We start from the raw sequence: 17,551 nt of genomic DNA on the forward strand, positions 1-17,551 counted from the left end.
GTTACGACATATGAAGTTCCTGCCTACACAAGTTGGATGTTTCAAAATTAGGTAAGAAATCCTGGACTAAACATCATAGTCATAGCATTCCCATCTGCAAAACAGGCAAAATGCCTATCCAGTGCTTTTCGGGGGGATCTCAAGAAGGGTCTGTTTGACCACTGTTAAATACGCCTGTCATTTTCAGTGTATCAGGGAATCTTTTGCCATTGTTCCTTTATGGAAAATGACAACTAAACTGTGAAGGGAACAGGGGTGGAGGAAAAGGAAACACAAGGAAAGCAGATGACCGATGACCGGAGATGAACGTGGCGGCAAAATGGACTGGCCATTTGTTTCATCTACCATGGTATCAGTACAATGGCAACACCCAAACACAAGCAGCCTTGACTGCAAAAGACTTGTGGCTCTTAGAATAGAAACAGTGGAGGAACTGAGAAGAACTTATTTACTTCTTAAGCCCTGGTCACAACTCAGATGTCAAATTCCTTAATTGTGCTCTCAGACGTAAGAGCTAATAAAAGGTGTCCTTTAAATAAAAATGACCAAGGGATGAGACCAACAGTGAACGGCTGGATTCTTTAACCATTTCCTGCTGGTTTTGGCTTTTCTAAAAACTAACTGTAATTTGGCAGAGGAAGGAAAGGGGAAAAAAGAAGGCAACAGAAAGGGGAAAGGGATTGGTCTTTTAGCTACTTCCGTGGTGGTAAATAGTGAGGCTGTACTGTAACTGTAGCCCACATGATCAGTTCAGGATACATTGGTTTAGAGTCAACTTACTAATTAAAACAGTTTTCTTCCCAGCTCAGCAAGTATTTGCGGTGCCTGTGGCAAGGAGACTGGTGTAAGGGAAGGGCAGTCAGAGAAGGAAGGGCACTCTCTTCGCCACACAGGAGGCGAGGAGTGAAATTCCTCACAAGTGCGTCCACTGCAATTCCCGCTTTACATGCAGGTAGAAGAGAAAAATAGGAATTTTACCAATGCACGCCCAGGGCACTCAGGCATTGCAGAGACTGAGACGTTAAACAGACAGAGGCAACATTTACAGCTGATTAGAAAAACCTGATTAATGTAGTAGCACAGGTTTTAAAATCTCAGGTAAGTATGGGCCCTCAACTGTGGAGAGACTTCAGCACACAGCCCTTGGCACAGACTTCTATGCTTCTCTTGCGGTGGGCACAGGCCGGAAAGAAGCAGGACACAGTGTAACATCCCTCCCGGCCTCCACAACCACTCGCTGACCGACAGAGCACAGCGTGGCATCCCGCCCCGGCTTCTGTGGCTGCTGCTAGTGATCCCCAGCGGGTAAAACACAGTGCCTGGGATTCCGACTGCCCGGCACGGACTACAACTCCCAGGGTGCTTTGCAAAGGAGCGTTGCTGGGGGAACGACTCCCGGGAAAGCTGACACCACAACTCTCGCGGGAGAAAGGGCGGCCTCAGCAAGCACATCTCTCGCGAGAACTGTGTGCGCGAGTCGCCATGGCGGCGGCGGCGGGGCTCTTCGAACTGGAGGTGTTGGTTGAGGCGGTGCAGGTGGAGGTGCCGCTGCCGGGCCCCGGCCCCGTGGTGTGCCCGGCCTTAACGCTGCGCCTCCTGGACTTCCCCACCCTCCTGCTGCTCCCCGCCGCCTCCGCGCTGCCCCTGCGGCCGGGACGGACCTTCCCCTTTGGCCGCGGCAAGCGCTGCCTCTTCCGCTGGTGCCGGGGCTCACTCTGCGCCGCGCTCCGCCGCCGGCCGCTCCGCGTACTGCTCCTGGCGCTGCCCGCGGGGCTCGGCCCGGGGCCCTCCCGCCTTCTCGGCAGCTGTGGTGTCTCCCTGGCCCCCGCCGCAGCCGAGTTGCTCCAGCGGCCCGGGGCGCCTGCCTCCTGCTGTCGCCGCGGCCGCTTCCCTTTGCGGGACGCTGCGGGCCGCCCCGTCGGGGAGCTGGTACTGAGCTACCGGCTCAGCAGCCTGGAGGCCGGTGAGCAGCCGTCCCCGCCGAGCCCCGTTAGCCCCCGCGCTGCCACGCCTCCTGCCACCTCTCCAGAGCCGGGGAGCGAGGAAGAGGAGGACGAGGGTGAGGTGCTGGAGGGCAACATCTTTTGCCCTCCCATGCTCTATTACAGCCATGAGACTGCTAAGCCACATCTGCCACCAGCAGCAGCGGCTGCAGGGCAGTGGGAACGTGTCGAGGCCTGGGGACCACAGGAGAAAGGCAAGGACCAGAGCCCCCCACGTCCCAGTGCTGGGCCCTCGTTGCTGCACTCAGCCAGCCCTCCACAGCTCTGCAGTGTCCTGGGGCAGCTGCCGGTACTTAGTGCCTTGCTGGCAGAGCTGTCAGTGTTCACCCACAGTGCTGTGCCTGGTGCTGCACATCCCCCTCTTGCATGGCTCTACCGGGCTCCAGGAAGCAATGGCATGGCCTCACAGGCTCCCAGCCCCAGCCATTCCTCTGCCCTCAAGCCTCCAGAGGCACCTGTGGGGCCTGGTGAGAGCAATGGAGCTGCCAACCCTCAACTCAAGCAAGGCCATCAAGAGGCCATCTCTGCAGCATCTTCTCAGGCTGGGAGAGGATCTAGGAAAGCTGTACCCCAGGTAGAGATGGGCTCTGAAAGGAACTGCGGAACTAAGGAAAACAGACCTCCCAGAAAGAAATTGTTGTATGGGCTGACAAATACACTGAGGCTACGGCTGCAGCAAACCAACCCTGATAAACTGGTAATTCATGAAAGGAGAGAACAGTACAGAAAAAAGCAAATAGAGATGATGAAGGAGAGAAGCCCTTCATCCAAAAGAAAGCTGCTCAGAAGTGCTGGAGGACAGCATGTGATTTCTTACAGGCATTGTAGCAAGGGAGACAGTTCAAAGCGGAATAATCAGTTCGATAAAGCTATTCAGACTTCATTACAAAACAGTGCTCTCGCAGAGTCCATTTCTGTGACAAAAGATATGTCCCCTGACCTGCAGAAACAGGCCACTGCAAGTCCACTTAAGAGTGATCAAATTGCAAGCAAGGAACATCCATGCAAAGTATCTACAGCCCCCTTACTGGAGGAAACTGTATTAAAATCTGCTCACAAGGAAACGTATGCAAAAACCGAACTCCCAGTAGCTTTCCCATCAGATGCTAATGCAAAGAAAAGTAATGAGGAATCAATACACTTCGTCCATCCTAAAACAACAGAGCATGATAATGCATCTGTTATAAGTGATCATAAACTAGGCCCCAGCAGGAGTGCTGAAGACAACTCTGAATTTATTTACTCAGATGACTTCGTTACTAGTCCTGAGAACACAGTTTATTCAGAAGATTTCACCAGTGCTGAGTGTACGGACAGAGACTCAGAAGCTCTTGACAGTAATCCTGAACCTCTGTGGCTTGAAAGCCCAAAGCAAGGTTGCTCAGACACAGAGGTGGAATCCAGCAGGTCCAGAATTTCAAAGACAAGTCAAAGAGCTGAAAGTACTTCAGATCTTCTGCCGGTTCCTTCAGCTTTATCTCCAGTCCAGTCTTTGCAGAGAAACCGTGACTTAAAAATCAGCAGAACTAGTGGTGAATCTACTGATTCACTTAACCTTGTTTGAAGAAAGGCATTGTTGTTAGGTGGAGAGCAGGAAGCCTGATAGATCAGTGTCACATTAAAAGGGGATTTTCCTTGAACCCCTTATATTTCATCAGCCTGTCCGTTCCCTGGGAAAGACGAGTACTAAGGTGGCAGGTTGCCTAGAGAATTGTGGTGGAGTAGATTCTGTGTATGCCAACTGTCTCTGGAAGTAGCAACTGTATTTCATCCTATAAAAGTTTCCTTAATGCTACATCTTCTGTTAGGCCCCAATTTTCTCTGATTTTTCCATGAAGTGATTTTCCCACAATTGTCAAGGAAGAAGGGTGATCAGCATGTTAAACAAGTATCTACACTGAGAAGCAAAAAAGTTAGTTCTCATACTGATCTGAATATAGGAAAGGAGCAGAACTCTGCAGGAAAAAGCCAGTCAGTAACTCAAGTTAGCTCTTACTTGCTACTTAACATGTCTGATCTTGAACTTAGTGTCCTGGAAAATAGTATGTCAAAGAGGATGATTTTTTTGGGGAAAGTATGTCTGCTTCACAGGCAAGAAAAAGAGAAGACAGATGAAGGATCAAATCTTGTCTCACTAAACAGAAAACCCCGGGTTTGAAATCTTCAGCTTTTTGAGCAAGAATAGCTTAATTTTCCACATGCATTCCATCCATGGTTCTTTGTCAGAGTTTCAGGAAAGGTTATTAACTAGTACTCATAATTACAGCATGGGCCCTTACTTACTGTGAGACTGATGTAAAACCAGGATGGTTTCTTGCAGTTCCCCAGGCATCTGCCTGTAAGAGCTTTCTGTTGTTACTGCAGGTTGAGCAATCCCATAAACGCGCAGTCTCATTTATGTCTTTGTTACATGCTTGACAGACTCAATGGCTAGTCACAGTCAAAGTGTCACAAGTCCAAAATATTTACTAAAAGCTCCCTATTTCCTAATCTCCCATAGCCCTCAGAGATTTCATATACAACTGCATTTTCACAGAATTTACAGTAATTTTCATTTTGGTCCCATTGACTCATTAACTCCTTGCTCCACACTATTAAGCAGTAAACTATAGTTACTTCAAATTGAAGTTTTGTGGTGGTGTTAGTTACACTTCAAACTTTACTATAATGAAATTAAAATATAAAAAGTAATTACGTAATTTTATTATAGATCCTCACTAAAAGCCATCTAACTTCTTACTTTTGACTTGTTACTTTAGCAACTGGTCTTTATACGATATTCTAGAAATAAGGTAGATGGCTGTTCCATAAACCCCCATAGTTTTGTTGCTTAAGATAAAGGTGATTAAATAAGCAAATAAAATTTAACTTAATGTTTCACCATCAGTCCCAAACTGAGAAACTCTTTGATATACACATTAATTCTCAGAATTTATGGCCTAAGCCAAGTTTTCTGTGACTGTCTTTTAAACAGTTATTTCAGCATGCTATTTAGTAAAATAAATTTAGATAGCCAGTACAACTGTATAACTGATGGTGCGATGGGAAGAGCAGGATCTCAAATACTGACAGTTTGGGTCACTTGTCCTCTTCAACTGTAATGTTTTCCTGCTGTTAAGTAGTTAGGATCAGTCTCAGCCAGTGGCTAGGAACATTTTTAAGAAGTCCCAGCCAAGCACGTTTCCTCCACTTCAGTTTTTATTCCTCAGCTCCTGCCACTCTGATTGTGTTTGTGATTTCTCTAATGAAAGTTCCTACCACTTATTTTACAACCTGTAATCCCTTCATCATTGTGGAAGTTTCTTCCTTCAGTTTTCTGAAATTACATCCAGCCTTGGTAACTGTGCAATTGATTTTTTTCCATTGAGTTACTCATACTCTTAGTACCTTCATTTTCTAGGTTCCGGTATTTTATGATGCCTGCTGTTGTAATCATTCCTTTTCTCTTTGTGTAAGTGCTGTTTAGAGTTAAATGCTAGTCATTATTTGAAAATCTGTGAGACTTGCTTCCCTTTTCTCAGCATTTGTCACCAACATCTACTTTACTGCTTGCTCAGCTTTGTTTGTCTAGAAGTCAAATCATTGAATCTTACATTCCCATCCTTAAAAGGTTTTGTCGACTTCTACATGCAAGATCTTCACCAGCTCCTATGAAACACTGCTCATTTAGAGCTGCAGAATGATGATCATCCAGGACTGTGAACATTTGCTTGTGGTTATCAGACACCAGGTTTCTCTGCCTCTCTCAAATGTTGCTGTTAATCCTTTTATAAAGTTTTGATTTCCAAACTAACCTTTCATTTAAGATGACTGAGGCCATGTTTGTGAGAACAGATGCTGGCTTTATTTTAACATGCATTTAGAGCTAATAGCAGTCACATCTGCTATAGCTAATGTTTGCTACCAGCTAGCTGCTTGCATTTTCCATCCTTCCTTTTAGTCAGTACAGTGTTTGATTTTAATTTCAGTTTTGTTCACATTCAGATTCTTCCCTCATTTTAAATTCCTTGTATGTGTGCACTTCCGTTATGTTGAAGTCATGCAGATGAGCTGCAGCCGCTGCCTCTTTCTTGTTTGGCATTGATTTACCTGTATTAAACTGGTTTTGTTTTGGCTTTTATGGGTTCATTTGACTTTTTTTTATATGACAACTGTAATGTAAACCTCTCCTAACTTTATGGAATTGCTTGCATTTTCCCAGAAGGGTAGGCAGTGTTCTCTATTGGTTTCTAGAGGATGAATTTGAATGTCTCATGCTGGAGAAAACAGCATTAATCTTCAGTTCTGCAGAGACCTCTGCGAGTGATTCACTTACCAATTGTTTAAAATAACATGGCTTGCTAGAGGAAACAGTCAAATAACATTGGAGATACATGTTACTCCTAATTAAATTAACATTTAAAGATTGATTGAGGCACAGTTAATTGAAAATTGAAAAACCCAACAAACCAAAACCACAAAACAAAACCTTAAATGTTAAGTTAAAAAAAATCTCCAGATGTATATTCCGTTTATTTGTTTATTTTAATCCTAGACATTTTTCAAACATTTTGAACGATAGCCTAGTAAATTTCCTTCATATTTAGCAGTATCTGAGCTAAATCATCTAAGAATTTGGTTCTCTACATATCCATTAACAGAAGGTAGAAGGTTTTCAAAAGGAAGTAAAGGTATTTACATGGTCAGATCCCCTGAAATTCCACAGGGATTAGTCACTTACAAAAGGTTGCAGAGTGGAAACCAGTGCAGAGCATTCTAACAGTATTATCTCTTGGAATGCAAAAATGTTTCTGAAAGAAGATAAGTTATGCTTCAACAAATATTTTCAGGGCCATTTGGAAAATTAGTGGTATCATGATTGAAAGAAACTCCTTGGTGTCAAGGAAATTCCAGCTCTTTTTCTCTTGTCTTTAACTGTTGGCAGATTGAGTATCTTTCCTGTTTCATGCTTATGTACTAAGAGTACATAGCCTTTGATTCTCCCATGAGTTTCAGTGGCACCACACAGTAGTGTCTGGTATTCCTCACAGTATCTCCAGAACCTTCCCCCAAAATCCCTGTTCACCTTGATGCCTTGCCTATTCCAGCTTCTCCTCATGACATATTTCATGCAATGTCTAGAACTCAGCTTGCTCTGCTTATCATCAAAAAAGTCTCCAGACACTTCTCAGATACCTTCACTGGCTTGTTCTTGTCTTTGACATCAAACTGAAGCTCTGCTAATTGTCTGCTGGGCTCTGCATAGTTTATTCCCTTCCTGCTTCCATGCACCTTAATTCCCTGCTCTGTGCCCATTTGTATGTAACTCTTCCATTCTCAAAAAAAACCCACCTCACTAAAAAATCTGAGAATTGCCGTACATCTGTGTTTCCTTCTTTCATCTCAGTTCTGCTCTTTCTGCCTGTGGGTAGCTGCAATGCTTTGAGTTACTGTCCACAGGAATATGCCAGACATAAGACAGAAACCACCAGATCATGGACTTCGCAGTCCTTAACATTTCGTCTTCTTACTCCTGACTGCTGGTATCAATGCTAGGATACATGATAATGCTGATCAAAATTTAGTAGCATATGTAGTGAAGGAAACTTAAGGAAAAAAGGTCAAACCTTGCTAACCTAGAACACGAAATAAGGGAAGCTCTGTTACACCACACGATGCAGTTTTAGTTCTCTTATCCATAACTCTAATAAGAGTCAGCAACAGAATTACTGTAAGTTTACTGTATGTGGTTTATAATTCATAGCCATAATTCATAGTCATTACTGTACTCTTCTGAAACAGCAGTTAACAAACTTTTGATTGTTGCAGGTCTCTCATCTCCCACTGCTCCTGTAATGCTACTTTACAGCTCTCTGAACATCGTGCAGTTTCATTTGTAAACGGAATAGATGCATAGGGTTTCTTCAAAATAAGAATCTAACCTGTTCTACAGGCAAGAACCTGAAAACAGCGTATTTGTGTACATTTCCTATACGCATATTTTTAATAATAAAATATTGGGAGCAGATTCACTGTTATCAAAACTTTTTATCAACACAAAATCTGGTTCATTTTCAATGAGAGCAGCAGATTCTCTGACCTACTGCTTCCATGACATTCATCACTGTTAGCAATACCACTTCTTAACTGCATCCTTTTTCAAAATTTTTAGTTGATTAAATTTTATCAAATTACACACATACTCTGTGAATTTAGTGTGGGTTGATACAGTTGAGGGCTGCACTGAGGAAAGCACTAATTGCAGTAGAGTCCTAACTAAAATTTGCTTTTTGTTTTTCTGAAGCTTTATAGCAGTACAGGAGTCAGTCAAAGAAACATATGTTGCCTGCTCCTGGCATCATGTTTTACACATTCAGAGCATGGAGTCATAGGCAAACTTCTCTGAGTTTGGTGTCAGGTTTGGGGCTAAATTCCAGATCTTCCTCTGAAACTTTATTTGCTTCTTCTGAGGTCTTAAACTGGACCTGAAATTTTGTTTCCTTAGCCTCTATGAGATTTCTAACAGACCAAAGGGAAGACCAAATTAATTTTCTAGAAAGAGCCCTGTCTTCTTAAACACACACCAAACCCTAGACACAGGAAAGCTATTCAAGGAATGTTTATAGAAACCATTTGAGAAATATTTCTAAGCACTTTCCCATTCCACTTAACATCCCAAATAATTTGAGAACAGCTTCCTTCACTCTATTTATTACTTCTACTTCTGATCTCAATAGGAAGAACTGTGAAGATAAGCATTTTGTTTTGGTTTGAGTTTAGCAATAGTGTACATCCCAGCAGTCCTGCTTTTACTGGAGCCATCTCACACTGGCCTGCCAACAGTTCCACAACTGGAGTAAATACTAAAGTTATGGATCAGATGTACAGCATAAAGCAGAGTAAAGCAGTACTGATGCAGTACTAACAACAGGAGTCTGCTCTCTGCACTTCAGCTCAAAGAAAGCATGTCTTTCTGGAACAGCCCCAGAGGCCTTGCTTTTTGACCTGCAGGACATTAAAATGAAGAACAGGAAGGAGGGAGTAAGTTTTAGGGATGAATCTCTCTTGGAGGAAGCCTAGTTTCATTTGCTGCTCCCCTGCCTAACTTAAGCATCTCAAATGGTCTCGCAATAACATTCCTGATTGCACAAGGAAGAGTTTGTCTTTTAAGACAATCTGGATAAAAATTACTTCTATATCAGAAATGGCATCTTAGGTTGGACTCTTAAAATGAGTAATAGCCCATCCCTGCACAAAACACCACAACTTGCTGATCTTTTTCTTTTCAGTTTGGGAGTAGTTATGGACAAAGAGTTAAAACAAGCAGTACACACAGAAACACACCACCCAAACACCTTTTGCCACCACAATTTAAGACAATTAATTGAGTGAAGCAAAAACAACAGAAGAAGGCAAGAGGGAAGCCCTGCCACTTGAAGTTTAGAAATTGCTGTAGAGGCACCAGTGGTGTCAGGGATTACTTGTTCTCTCTTTTACTGTCATCTTCCAGACAGCTGTTGGGCAACATCACCAAGAATTTTAGGCACATCTGGAGGGTAAATGAAAAAATGTCTCTTGATGCAAATGAGCTGCTGAAATGTATCAGCTAAGAAACCTCCCATCACCAGGCCTGGAAGTGGTCAGGAAATCCTGCAGGCACCATATCACTTGTTACATTCTATTTTCCAAAAGCTGTCTTTGTGGTTGTCTTCTGATCCTGTATCTAAGTAGGCAACTGGTTCTGTCATTCAGTATCACGTTTGTTTCTCCTGAGGAGACCTGAATAGTTATGACCAATTCTGTGTGAGAGCTCCCTCTTGCCATTTAGTCAGAGCAGGACAGGTTACTGCTGTTACAAGAATCCTCTGCAACCACTTTACCTCCTACTTCTTCATTATCTCACATACAGTGACAGAACTAGCTATGAGGAAAAGGACAAGCTACCACTTCTTCATGTATATGATCAAAAAAGAAAAGACCTACAAGGCCACAGGCAGGCAGGGCAGCAGAGTCCAGCCCATGCATACAGCTTTAATGGGCTTCAGTGGTCGTCACAGAATCATAGAATGGTTTGGGTTGGAAGGAACCTTAAAGACCATCTAGTTCCAGCCCCCCATGCATGGGCAGGGGCACCTTCCACTAGACCAGGTTGCTGAAAGCCCCCTCCAACTCCTCCAGGGATATGGAAGCCACAGCTTCTCTAGGCCTGTGTTTTGTGCCATGGACAAGCCTGCCCCACTGGAGTGAGTGAGTTCACAACATGCTTTTTCTAAGCTTAGCACAGCGCGTGTATTTACTGGTCCAAAAGGTCCTGAGCAAGAGTTTGAGAAGTACAAAGTGTGGTGATGCACATCTACCTAGTATGTATTCTTTCTTGCCTTTCATAAACCTGTGATGGCTGTCAGATTTTCTCCATTTGTTTGTCCTTTAACATCTCATCTAACTTGCCAGTTTGGGTATCCCATCCCGCATCCTGGAAGGCATTTGTCTCAGGGTAAATGTTACTTATGTTGCATATACTGATAAGATGAGACAGTTTGTCTTAAATTACCTCCCTGATTGGACCACATATTTTACAACCTCAGGAATCCTGATTTTCTGATAAGGACCCACTAGCTGATTGTGGTTAAAAACCTGTTAGGGTTTTACTGATGATTTAGAAAACAAATCAACAAAAATACCCCAACTTTAAGAGTTCCCTGTGGAAGTTTATTACTTTACACTTTAATAAATACTGAAGTGTTTCTTTTAACCTATTTTAAACAATAAGAAATGTATATTAAAAAATTTACAAAGTACATGTAGCAATTGTCCCAGTAACATTAGCACAAATGTCTGCTGCAATCCAGCATAGAATATTTGGACATAACAATTAGGAACCATCTGGTGACCTGGCATTTGCTGGTACAGGAAAGAAATTTCAATTAAGTTTTATTATCAGAAAGTGTAAGTGACAGGTCCCACTTGAAACCCCAGAGCCAGTAAAATGTCCAAATAAAGAGAAGGATGTCACCCAGTTAATGGGTTGGATCACACTGCTTGATTGCATACTTTGTAAGTAGTGTGCTCCTTTCCCATGGTCTTGGGCACAGATTGCTCATGCAGTTGGATTTTTAAGAACTGGCCATATGGCAGGTAAATTGGGAATCACACTGCAATTTACGGAGAACAGGGAAATACAATAGATCAGTTAATAATTTCCCAAGGCTGACAAGCCAGGATTGCACCTTGTGCAAGATAAAAAGAAACTGAAAAAAAGGCTGTGCAAGGTAGCACTGCAGCTATCTGGGTTTACCTGGAGCCTTGAAACAAAGTTCAGAACTGCCAGAAAACTTCTGTCCTACCCCAGTGCTCACCTTACAGTTAGACAGTGATTCAAGTGGTGGTCTTCAAGGTATGAGAAGAAAATCAGCCCATCAGCACTAGACGAACAAGTCCTAGATTCCCTGTCGTCTCTCAGCCACTAACAGCTATTATTGCTATGATTGTTTTCTTTAATATTTGGTACATAACACTAAGGGTCTGTCAAAAAAAATATCAGCCACCTCATCCAAAAATGCTTCATCTTTTCTTCAGTGGAGTTACAGTTCTAGTTCCATTGAAGAAATCAACACTGCAGCTACTGACCCATGCAAGTTATTACAGATCTCAGTTTTGTAGTCAAGAAACCAATCTGCAATACAATCACAGCATCTGGAGAAGGCCTTTTCTGCATCAGCCAATCTCCAATTCTCTAAATCAGAATCAGAATTTACAAATAGGAAAATTAAACCCAGATTGTGACCTACTGCACTTTGAGTTCATTCAAGAGGAATTCCACAGACCCACACTGCTGAAGACCGTTATAGCCTCAATCTCTGGAGAATTTCTTCAGTGCACATTCACAAATATGTGGATACACTTGACTTTGCAAAATTAACCATTAACCTTAAAGTACCCACCAGCTTAAGAAGGAAAGCAGAGGATTCCTATACATTCATTTCTACGCTTCAGCAATTTTCCTCTTTTAGCAAAGGTGACTGTACAGACAGAAATAATTACCATCCACCACACAAACAAACCATCACAACCTTTAGATTAAGCTTCATTGCACAAGTATAATATTGGTTATTGTTTATATTTTTACTTTTGGGGCACTTTGTATCAAGTGGTGTATTTTTCACTCATTATTTCTCACAGGCCCTACATTGAGTAAGGCAGCAAGCCCTGTACAAACAGAACCTGTCCTCAGTGTTGAAAAACCCCTAACATAAATTGACTCTACTCCTAAATTCAAGCAAATATCAGCAGCATAATCCTGTTCGCAGAGTAAGCTCTGCTTGGAAACTAAATGGCCAAAATGCTCCCAAGGGCAGCAATTAGTATTTTAGTCAGTGGATCATTTGGGGAGACTCTTGTAAGTTTAATGAATTCTCTAGTAGAGAATCCATCATAGTCACTAATATGCTGGCAATACTGCTACTGATAATGTTGCAAATACATTATAAGCCCTCATTTATTGCCTTAAATTTTAATTTAATGAATTCTGCATGTGGCTTCTTCTGAGTTGGTGATACTTTGTGCTAATGCAATCATTGATAGGCCGTTCGGGAGCATAACAAGGATGAACTTGGTACATTTGGCAGGATGTCACTGGGAAGGCAAGGGGTTTCTCACCCAAGCTTTTTTTCTTTATCTCTTACCTCCCTAATACTTGTGCCTCTAAACTAGAACATAATTAGGTCTACCCCTTCTGGGCTTCATTTTATGGATTACAAAAAAGCACAGGGGAGTGATCTGAGTGAATACTCAGGCTCCCTGTGTATTCAGCCAGCTTTCAGACATGAATGTGGAAGTGCTGAATTCAGCAGTGACATAGAGAACTACAGACAATAGTGCTTGAAGGACTGAAGACTTCATCTAACCCATCTCCTTGCCCTTAGGCAAAAATCAACTTGTAACGGTATCGGTCCTGACAGATTTTTGTCTAGCTCATTTTTTAAAAACCCCAGTAATACAGATTATGCATCTTCCCCAGGCAACATGTTCCAGTGCTTAATCATCCTGAATGTTAAAAGTTTTTCTCAGTGTCAAGCCTCCGTGTCCCATGATACAGAAGTCCACTCTTTCCCATCTTACACACTACAGACAAAGAGGAGAAATTATTTCCCTGCTCTGTCTGTGTACTTAAAACTTGGGTTTTTTTACCTCTGGACTAAGCAAACAGTGCTCTTTCAGCCTTTCCTCACAGGCCACTGCCCATTGTATTGCTTTCTGATCACAGCTGTATACATCTCTTGAAGTGCAGTAGCCTTAGCTATACATGGCCACTCCAGTGCAAGCTTCCTTAGGACCTAACAGATTAGAACTACCTCACTCACCTTTCAGTCTCAACCTGTTTACCATGTGAGTACTGTGAGTGTAATACACATCCTTCCCCTTCCATCAGTTACCTGTTAATGAAGATACTGAATATGTCCAGAGTCATAACAGACCCTTACAATGCCTCACTACTGCTTATGTCCATTTGGGCAGTGACCCATGGAGAACTATGCACTGGGAACATAAAGCCACATACCGCAGGAGAAATTTCACTTCCAAAGCATGTTTCCCAGCTTATCTCAGGAATGTTAGAGCATCCTAATGTCAGGACTTGTGACATCTATTGATTCTCCCCTATCCAAACAGCCTGTTACATGGTCATAGGAAAAAATAGATTAGTCTGATATAACTTGTTCTTGACATGCTGGATATTACTCATTTCCTTGTTAACTTCCGAGCACTTACAGAATGTTCATGTGATTGTTACAGCATTTTTCCTCTTGGATTTCAAAAGGAAAACAGGCAACATGCAGGTAATCAGTAGTAAGGACAGTCTGTCCAGGAAAACAAATAATGAATAAGGGAACACAACATATTTCAGTCTGTAAGCCACCAAAACTCTAATAGATTAAAGTGCAGCTGAACAGGAAAAAAAAGGCTTTAAGGTGAGACTAAAGAAATCCTTTATGTTTCTCACTCAGCTTTACTCATTGTTAAGATAGAGCTACACAGAAACTTTGTAATGATAGCATTAAGCCATAACAATGTGCTCAGACTCATTCAACTCCCTTAATAACTTTGCCTTAAAAGGATAACTGAACTATTACAAAAGTACACTAACAAGACTAGTGATTCAAGATGTTCTAAAGAGAAGTAGATATGAGTCATGAATAGAAGTTGCAGTTCCACTAAGTAGAAATTGCATTTCTGCGTAGGCTGAAAACAACTTACAGTATAGAGTTCTCACCATCAGTGCTTAGGAAGAAGTTTCCTTTCAGGTTTAATCAGGAAGAGGATTATTGTCATCTACAAAGCATCAGGCACCAGATCTTGCTTGTGGCAGGAGAAGCCAGAAATAAATTCAAATGCTTATGGGGTATGTAAAAAATAATTAAAATAAGCAGGGCCAGAGCACAGACCTATGCCCTGGTAAAGGAGCAACCATGCTGTTTAACAGGCTGCACCTTACCAGCTGGGCTTTAGTTGCACCCAGCCCTGTCCCACATGTGCATGCTTGGTCTGGAGAACAGCACGGTCTGGGGACAGTTCTCAGGAAATACAGCAGGTAAGACTGTGTCTGTCTAGAAGGAAAAGAATGTATTGATATTGAAATGATCACAACTCTTGCCGCTTGATGATGGGCTGAAAGACTGATCTTGGCCTGATGTATTTACTGTTATACATGTAGCCTTGAAGATCAGCCTGGAAACAGAAAAGGTTTCCCAGAGGTGTGTAAAGAGCCTTACAGAGAATCTGTAATAAGCTAAGAGCATGCCTCTGCCCAGTCCCTCAGTGCCATATTTGTGTTGTATCTCACGCTTAACCTGGAAGCAGTTTGCCCTCTGCTAACCAACCACATCCAGAGGCCAGGCTAGGCATCCAGTGGTTCATATGGAAAGCACAGGGAAAAGGACCCAAATCCCTGCAAGCCTTGCCCCATGGATCCTAGTGCATGGCTGGGTAGAAAAGACCAGCTCCCTTCCTACCCAAGAACTGCATATCCCTCTTTAGTTTATGGGAGATTTCAATCTGCAGTCCAGGAGACACATATAAGCTCCTTTTCCCTAAGGAAAGGCATAATGTTGAAATGGTCTTTTTTCCGCAAATGATAGGACCCCTCCAAATCCCAGCACTTATGGTAGAGAGTCTTGAATTTAGCTGGAAAGGCAGAGATGCTGCAGGTCTTCATGTAAACTCCAAGAATAAAGCAGAAAGTGAAGCCAAAATGTGCTTTCATGCCTCCATATCCTACTACATCCAACCTTTACTTCCTTTTTGGACCTGAGATCTCCAGAACTTCTCTTCACTCAAGCCAGGAAACCAATCATGGCTTTAAACCTCCCTCCCTATTTCCTCCCACTAGTGCATCCCTTGATTGCATTTCACCTTCCTACCAACATTTAAGCATTCTCTTTTCAACTTTGCACAAGCTCTTTCTGAATTTTCACAGCTGGACTTGGATTATATTTCCCCCTAAAAAAAAAAGCTGCATCATCCTTTCCTCCTTTAATTTTTAATACTGTTTGGATTCAAGGCTGCACTCAGTCAAAAACTTCATGCAAAAGACAGGCACTTTGCAAAACTTGTGAGTTTTCCATTCATTCATTTTCACAATTCAGTCAGCACTTTCATACCTACAAAATCTTTTTTAAAGAATACATATTTTCTGTTTATTGTTATCTAACGAGTACTGTCTATTGAGCAGCAGTATGAATAAAGCTGAGTGACTGACAACTTGATCAAAGGAGTCCTGGTTTTGTCTGATATAGGCAGAGTTAATTTTCTTCCTAGTGGAAGAAAACATGGTTAAACCAAGACAAAAGGCAAAAGTTCAGTTTCACATCTCAGCAAACACTGGTGGAGTATAACATCTAGAAGAAGACTCTCCAGAGAGTCTTAGGAGAGAGTTATTTCAAGAAATGTTTTCTTAAATAATACCAAGTTTAAACAGTAATATTGCTAAGAAAAGCATATGGCATATCACAGATGGACCAACATTTTCATTTCAGTAAAGGAAGACAGAAGCATAACTGGAGAACAGCTTTAAAAGTTACGAACATTAAAAGCAGCAGCAGAATTTCTAAAGCTAGAAGACAGCTACAGGATGCTTCATTGCTTATGCATGACTCCAGCTTTAGTGTGCTTAATAAATCATTCTGAACCTCGTGTTCATACTGGGATTTTAAAACACCTATCAAACAGACAGTTCTTTAACTTCTGCATTTAGAATTAATTTAGGTTTAACTAACCAAAATGTATCCTTTAAATACACACTTAAACATGTAACTGTCAGAGTAGGAACTGCTATTTTTAATTTTAAGTTTATCCCACAACCATATCAGTCCATTCCTATTTCTCAAGGGAAGAAGACAGTACCACCCATAAATGTACTTTGCATTTTCTGATTCAGTTTGATTTTGCTGTTCATGGATAATCATTAGATGTGATGTAAGAGCTTAATATGTTTTTTCTAACACTTTCCCTATAGAAAGCTATTTCACAGCTACTAGGGTAGCACAGAATACATTTATTGGTTATGCTCTTTTTTGCATGGTCCATGATAAAATATTAACTTTTGAACTCTAAACTTGGTTTCTGTTCTCAAAAGGATAAAGTACAGTGAGCCAAGTCTGAAGTGGCTTTGCTCAGGTGGTTTGGTATTTCAGTAACAATTGCTTTAAGCATGGATATGGAGCATTTAATAATGGTTCCTGTTACATTATTCAGGTTTGAATCTATTATCAAAAAGTGAATTTATAACTTGTAAACAAAAGAGAAAAAATTTCTTTACTAAGTCAGATTTCCCAAGAGCTTGGACTGGAGGCTTCATGGCAGAAGCAAGAGCTTTGCCTTCTGTGTTACTGTCCCTTAGACAAAAGAGATAGGTTGTGTGCTTTTACAGTGTGGAGATACATTCATTCGATATTGACTTTTAGCTGGAACCTTTCAGATTTAACAAGAGGCAACTATGAATTCCATGAGTAAATCGTTACTCAGAGCAAGCAGAAAGGGAGGGAGGTGCAGATCTCAGTATTACAGCTTGGCAACAACAAGGAGAAACTGTTATCTTACTAAATACATTTAATAAGCATATTTTTGAGTCAGCTATTCTTAGATCGATTTTCTTTGGATGCACCACATATAAAGGTGTTAGCCTTCAGAGCATAAAATTCAAGAGTAAGAAGCTTTAAATTACAGAAGAGATCTCCCTTCAACAGAGGGCAAACTGGAGAATTTATCACAGAGCCAGGGCACAATAAATCCTGTCTTTCAAAGATAAGCTGAAAAGATCTTTCCATTGGGAACAAAGTACTTAGTTGAATTATGATATGCTAAGTTTTAAAAGCTGTTTTATCTATGACTTTACAGAATGTCTGTACTGGGTATAACTAAAGGTCCAGTAAAAATTATGAGAAGGGCAAATGTACAGTAGCCCTTCCTTACAGAACTCACAGCTTTTGCTGGTTGCACTGTCCCAGTGACGCATCCTTGACAACATGCTGATGATCCCTGCAGTGCTAAAGTAATCACTGCAGTCAGCTGCATCC

The 17,551-nt window shown here is 41.8% G+C and overlaps 1 protein-coding gene across 2 annotated transcripts in view; it reads left to right on the plus strand.

Annotated features, from left to right (window-relative positions):
* Window positions 1–1,467: 1,467 nt before the first annotated feature.
* Window positions 1,468–17,551, plus strand: part of MAP10 (microtubule associated protein 10) — a 57,797-nt gene continuing 41,713 nt past the window's right edge. For both annotated transcript variants that reach the window (XM_061378508.1, XM_061378509.1), the window contains exon 1: window positions 1,468–3,535. In XM_061378508.1, the coding sequence (XP_061234492.1) occupies window positions 1,483–3,535 (2,053 nt within the window). In that variant the 5' untranslated portion in view covers window positions 1,468–1,482. The remainder of the gene's footprint in view (window positions 3,536–17,551) is intronic.

This window comes from Neopsephotus bourkii, unplaced genomic scaffold (genome assembly GCF_033783945.1).
Source record: "Neopsephotus bourkii isolate Nb327-2 ecotype Australia unplaced genomic scaffold, CSIRO-AGI_Nbou_v1 NB_1767, whole genome shotgun sequence".
NCBI classification, from domain to species: domain Eukaryota; kingdom Metazoa; phylum Chordata; class Aves; order Psittaciformes; family Psittacidae; genus Neopsephotus; species Neopsephotus bourkii.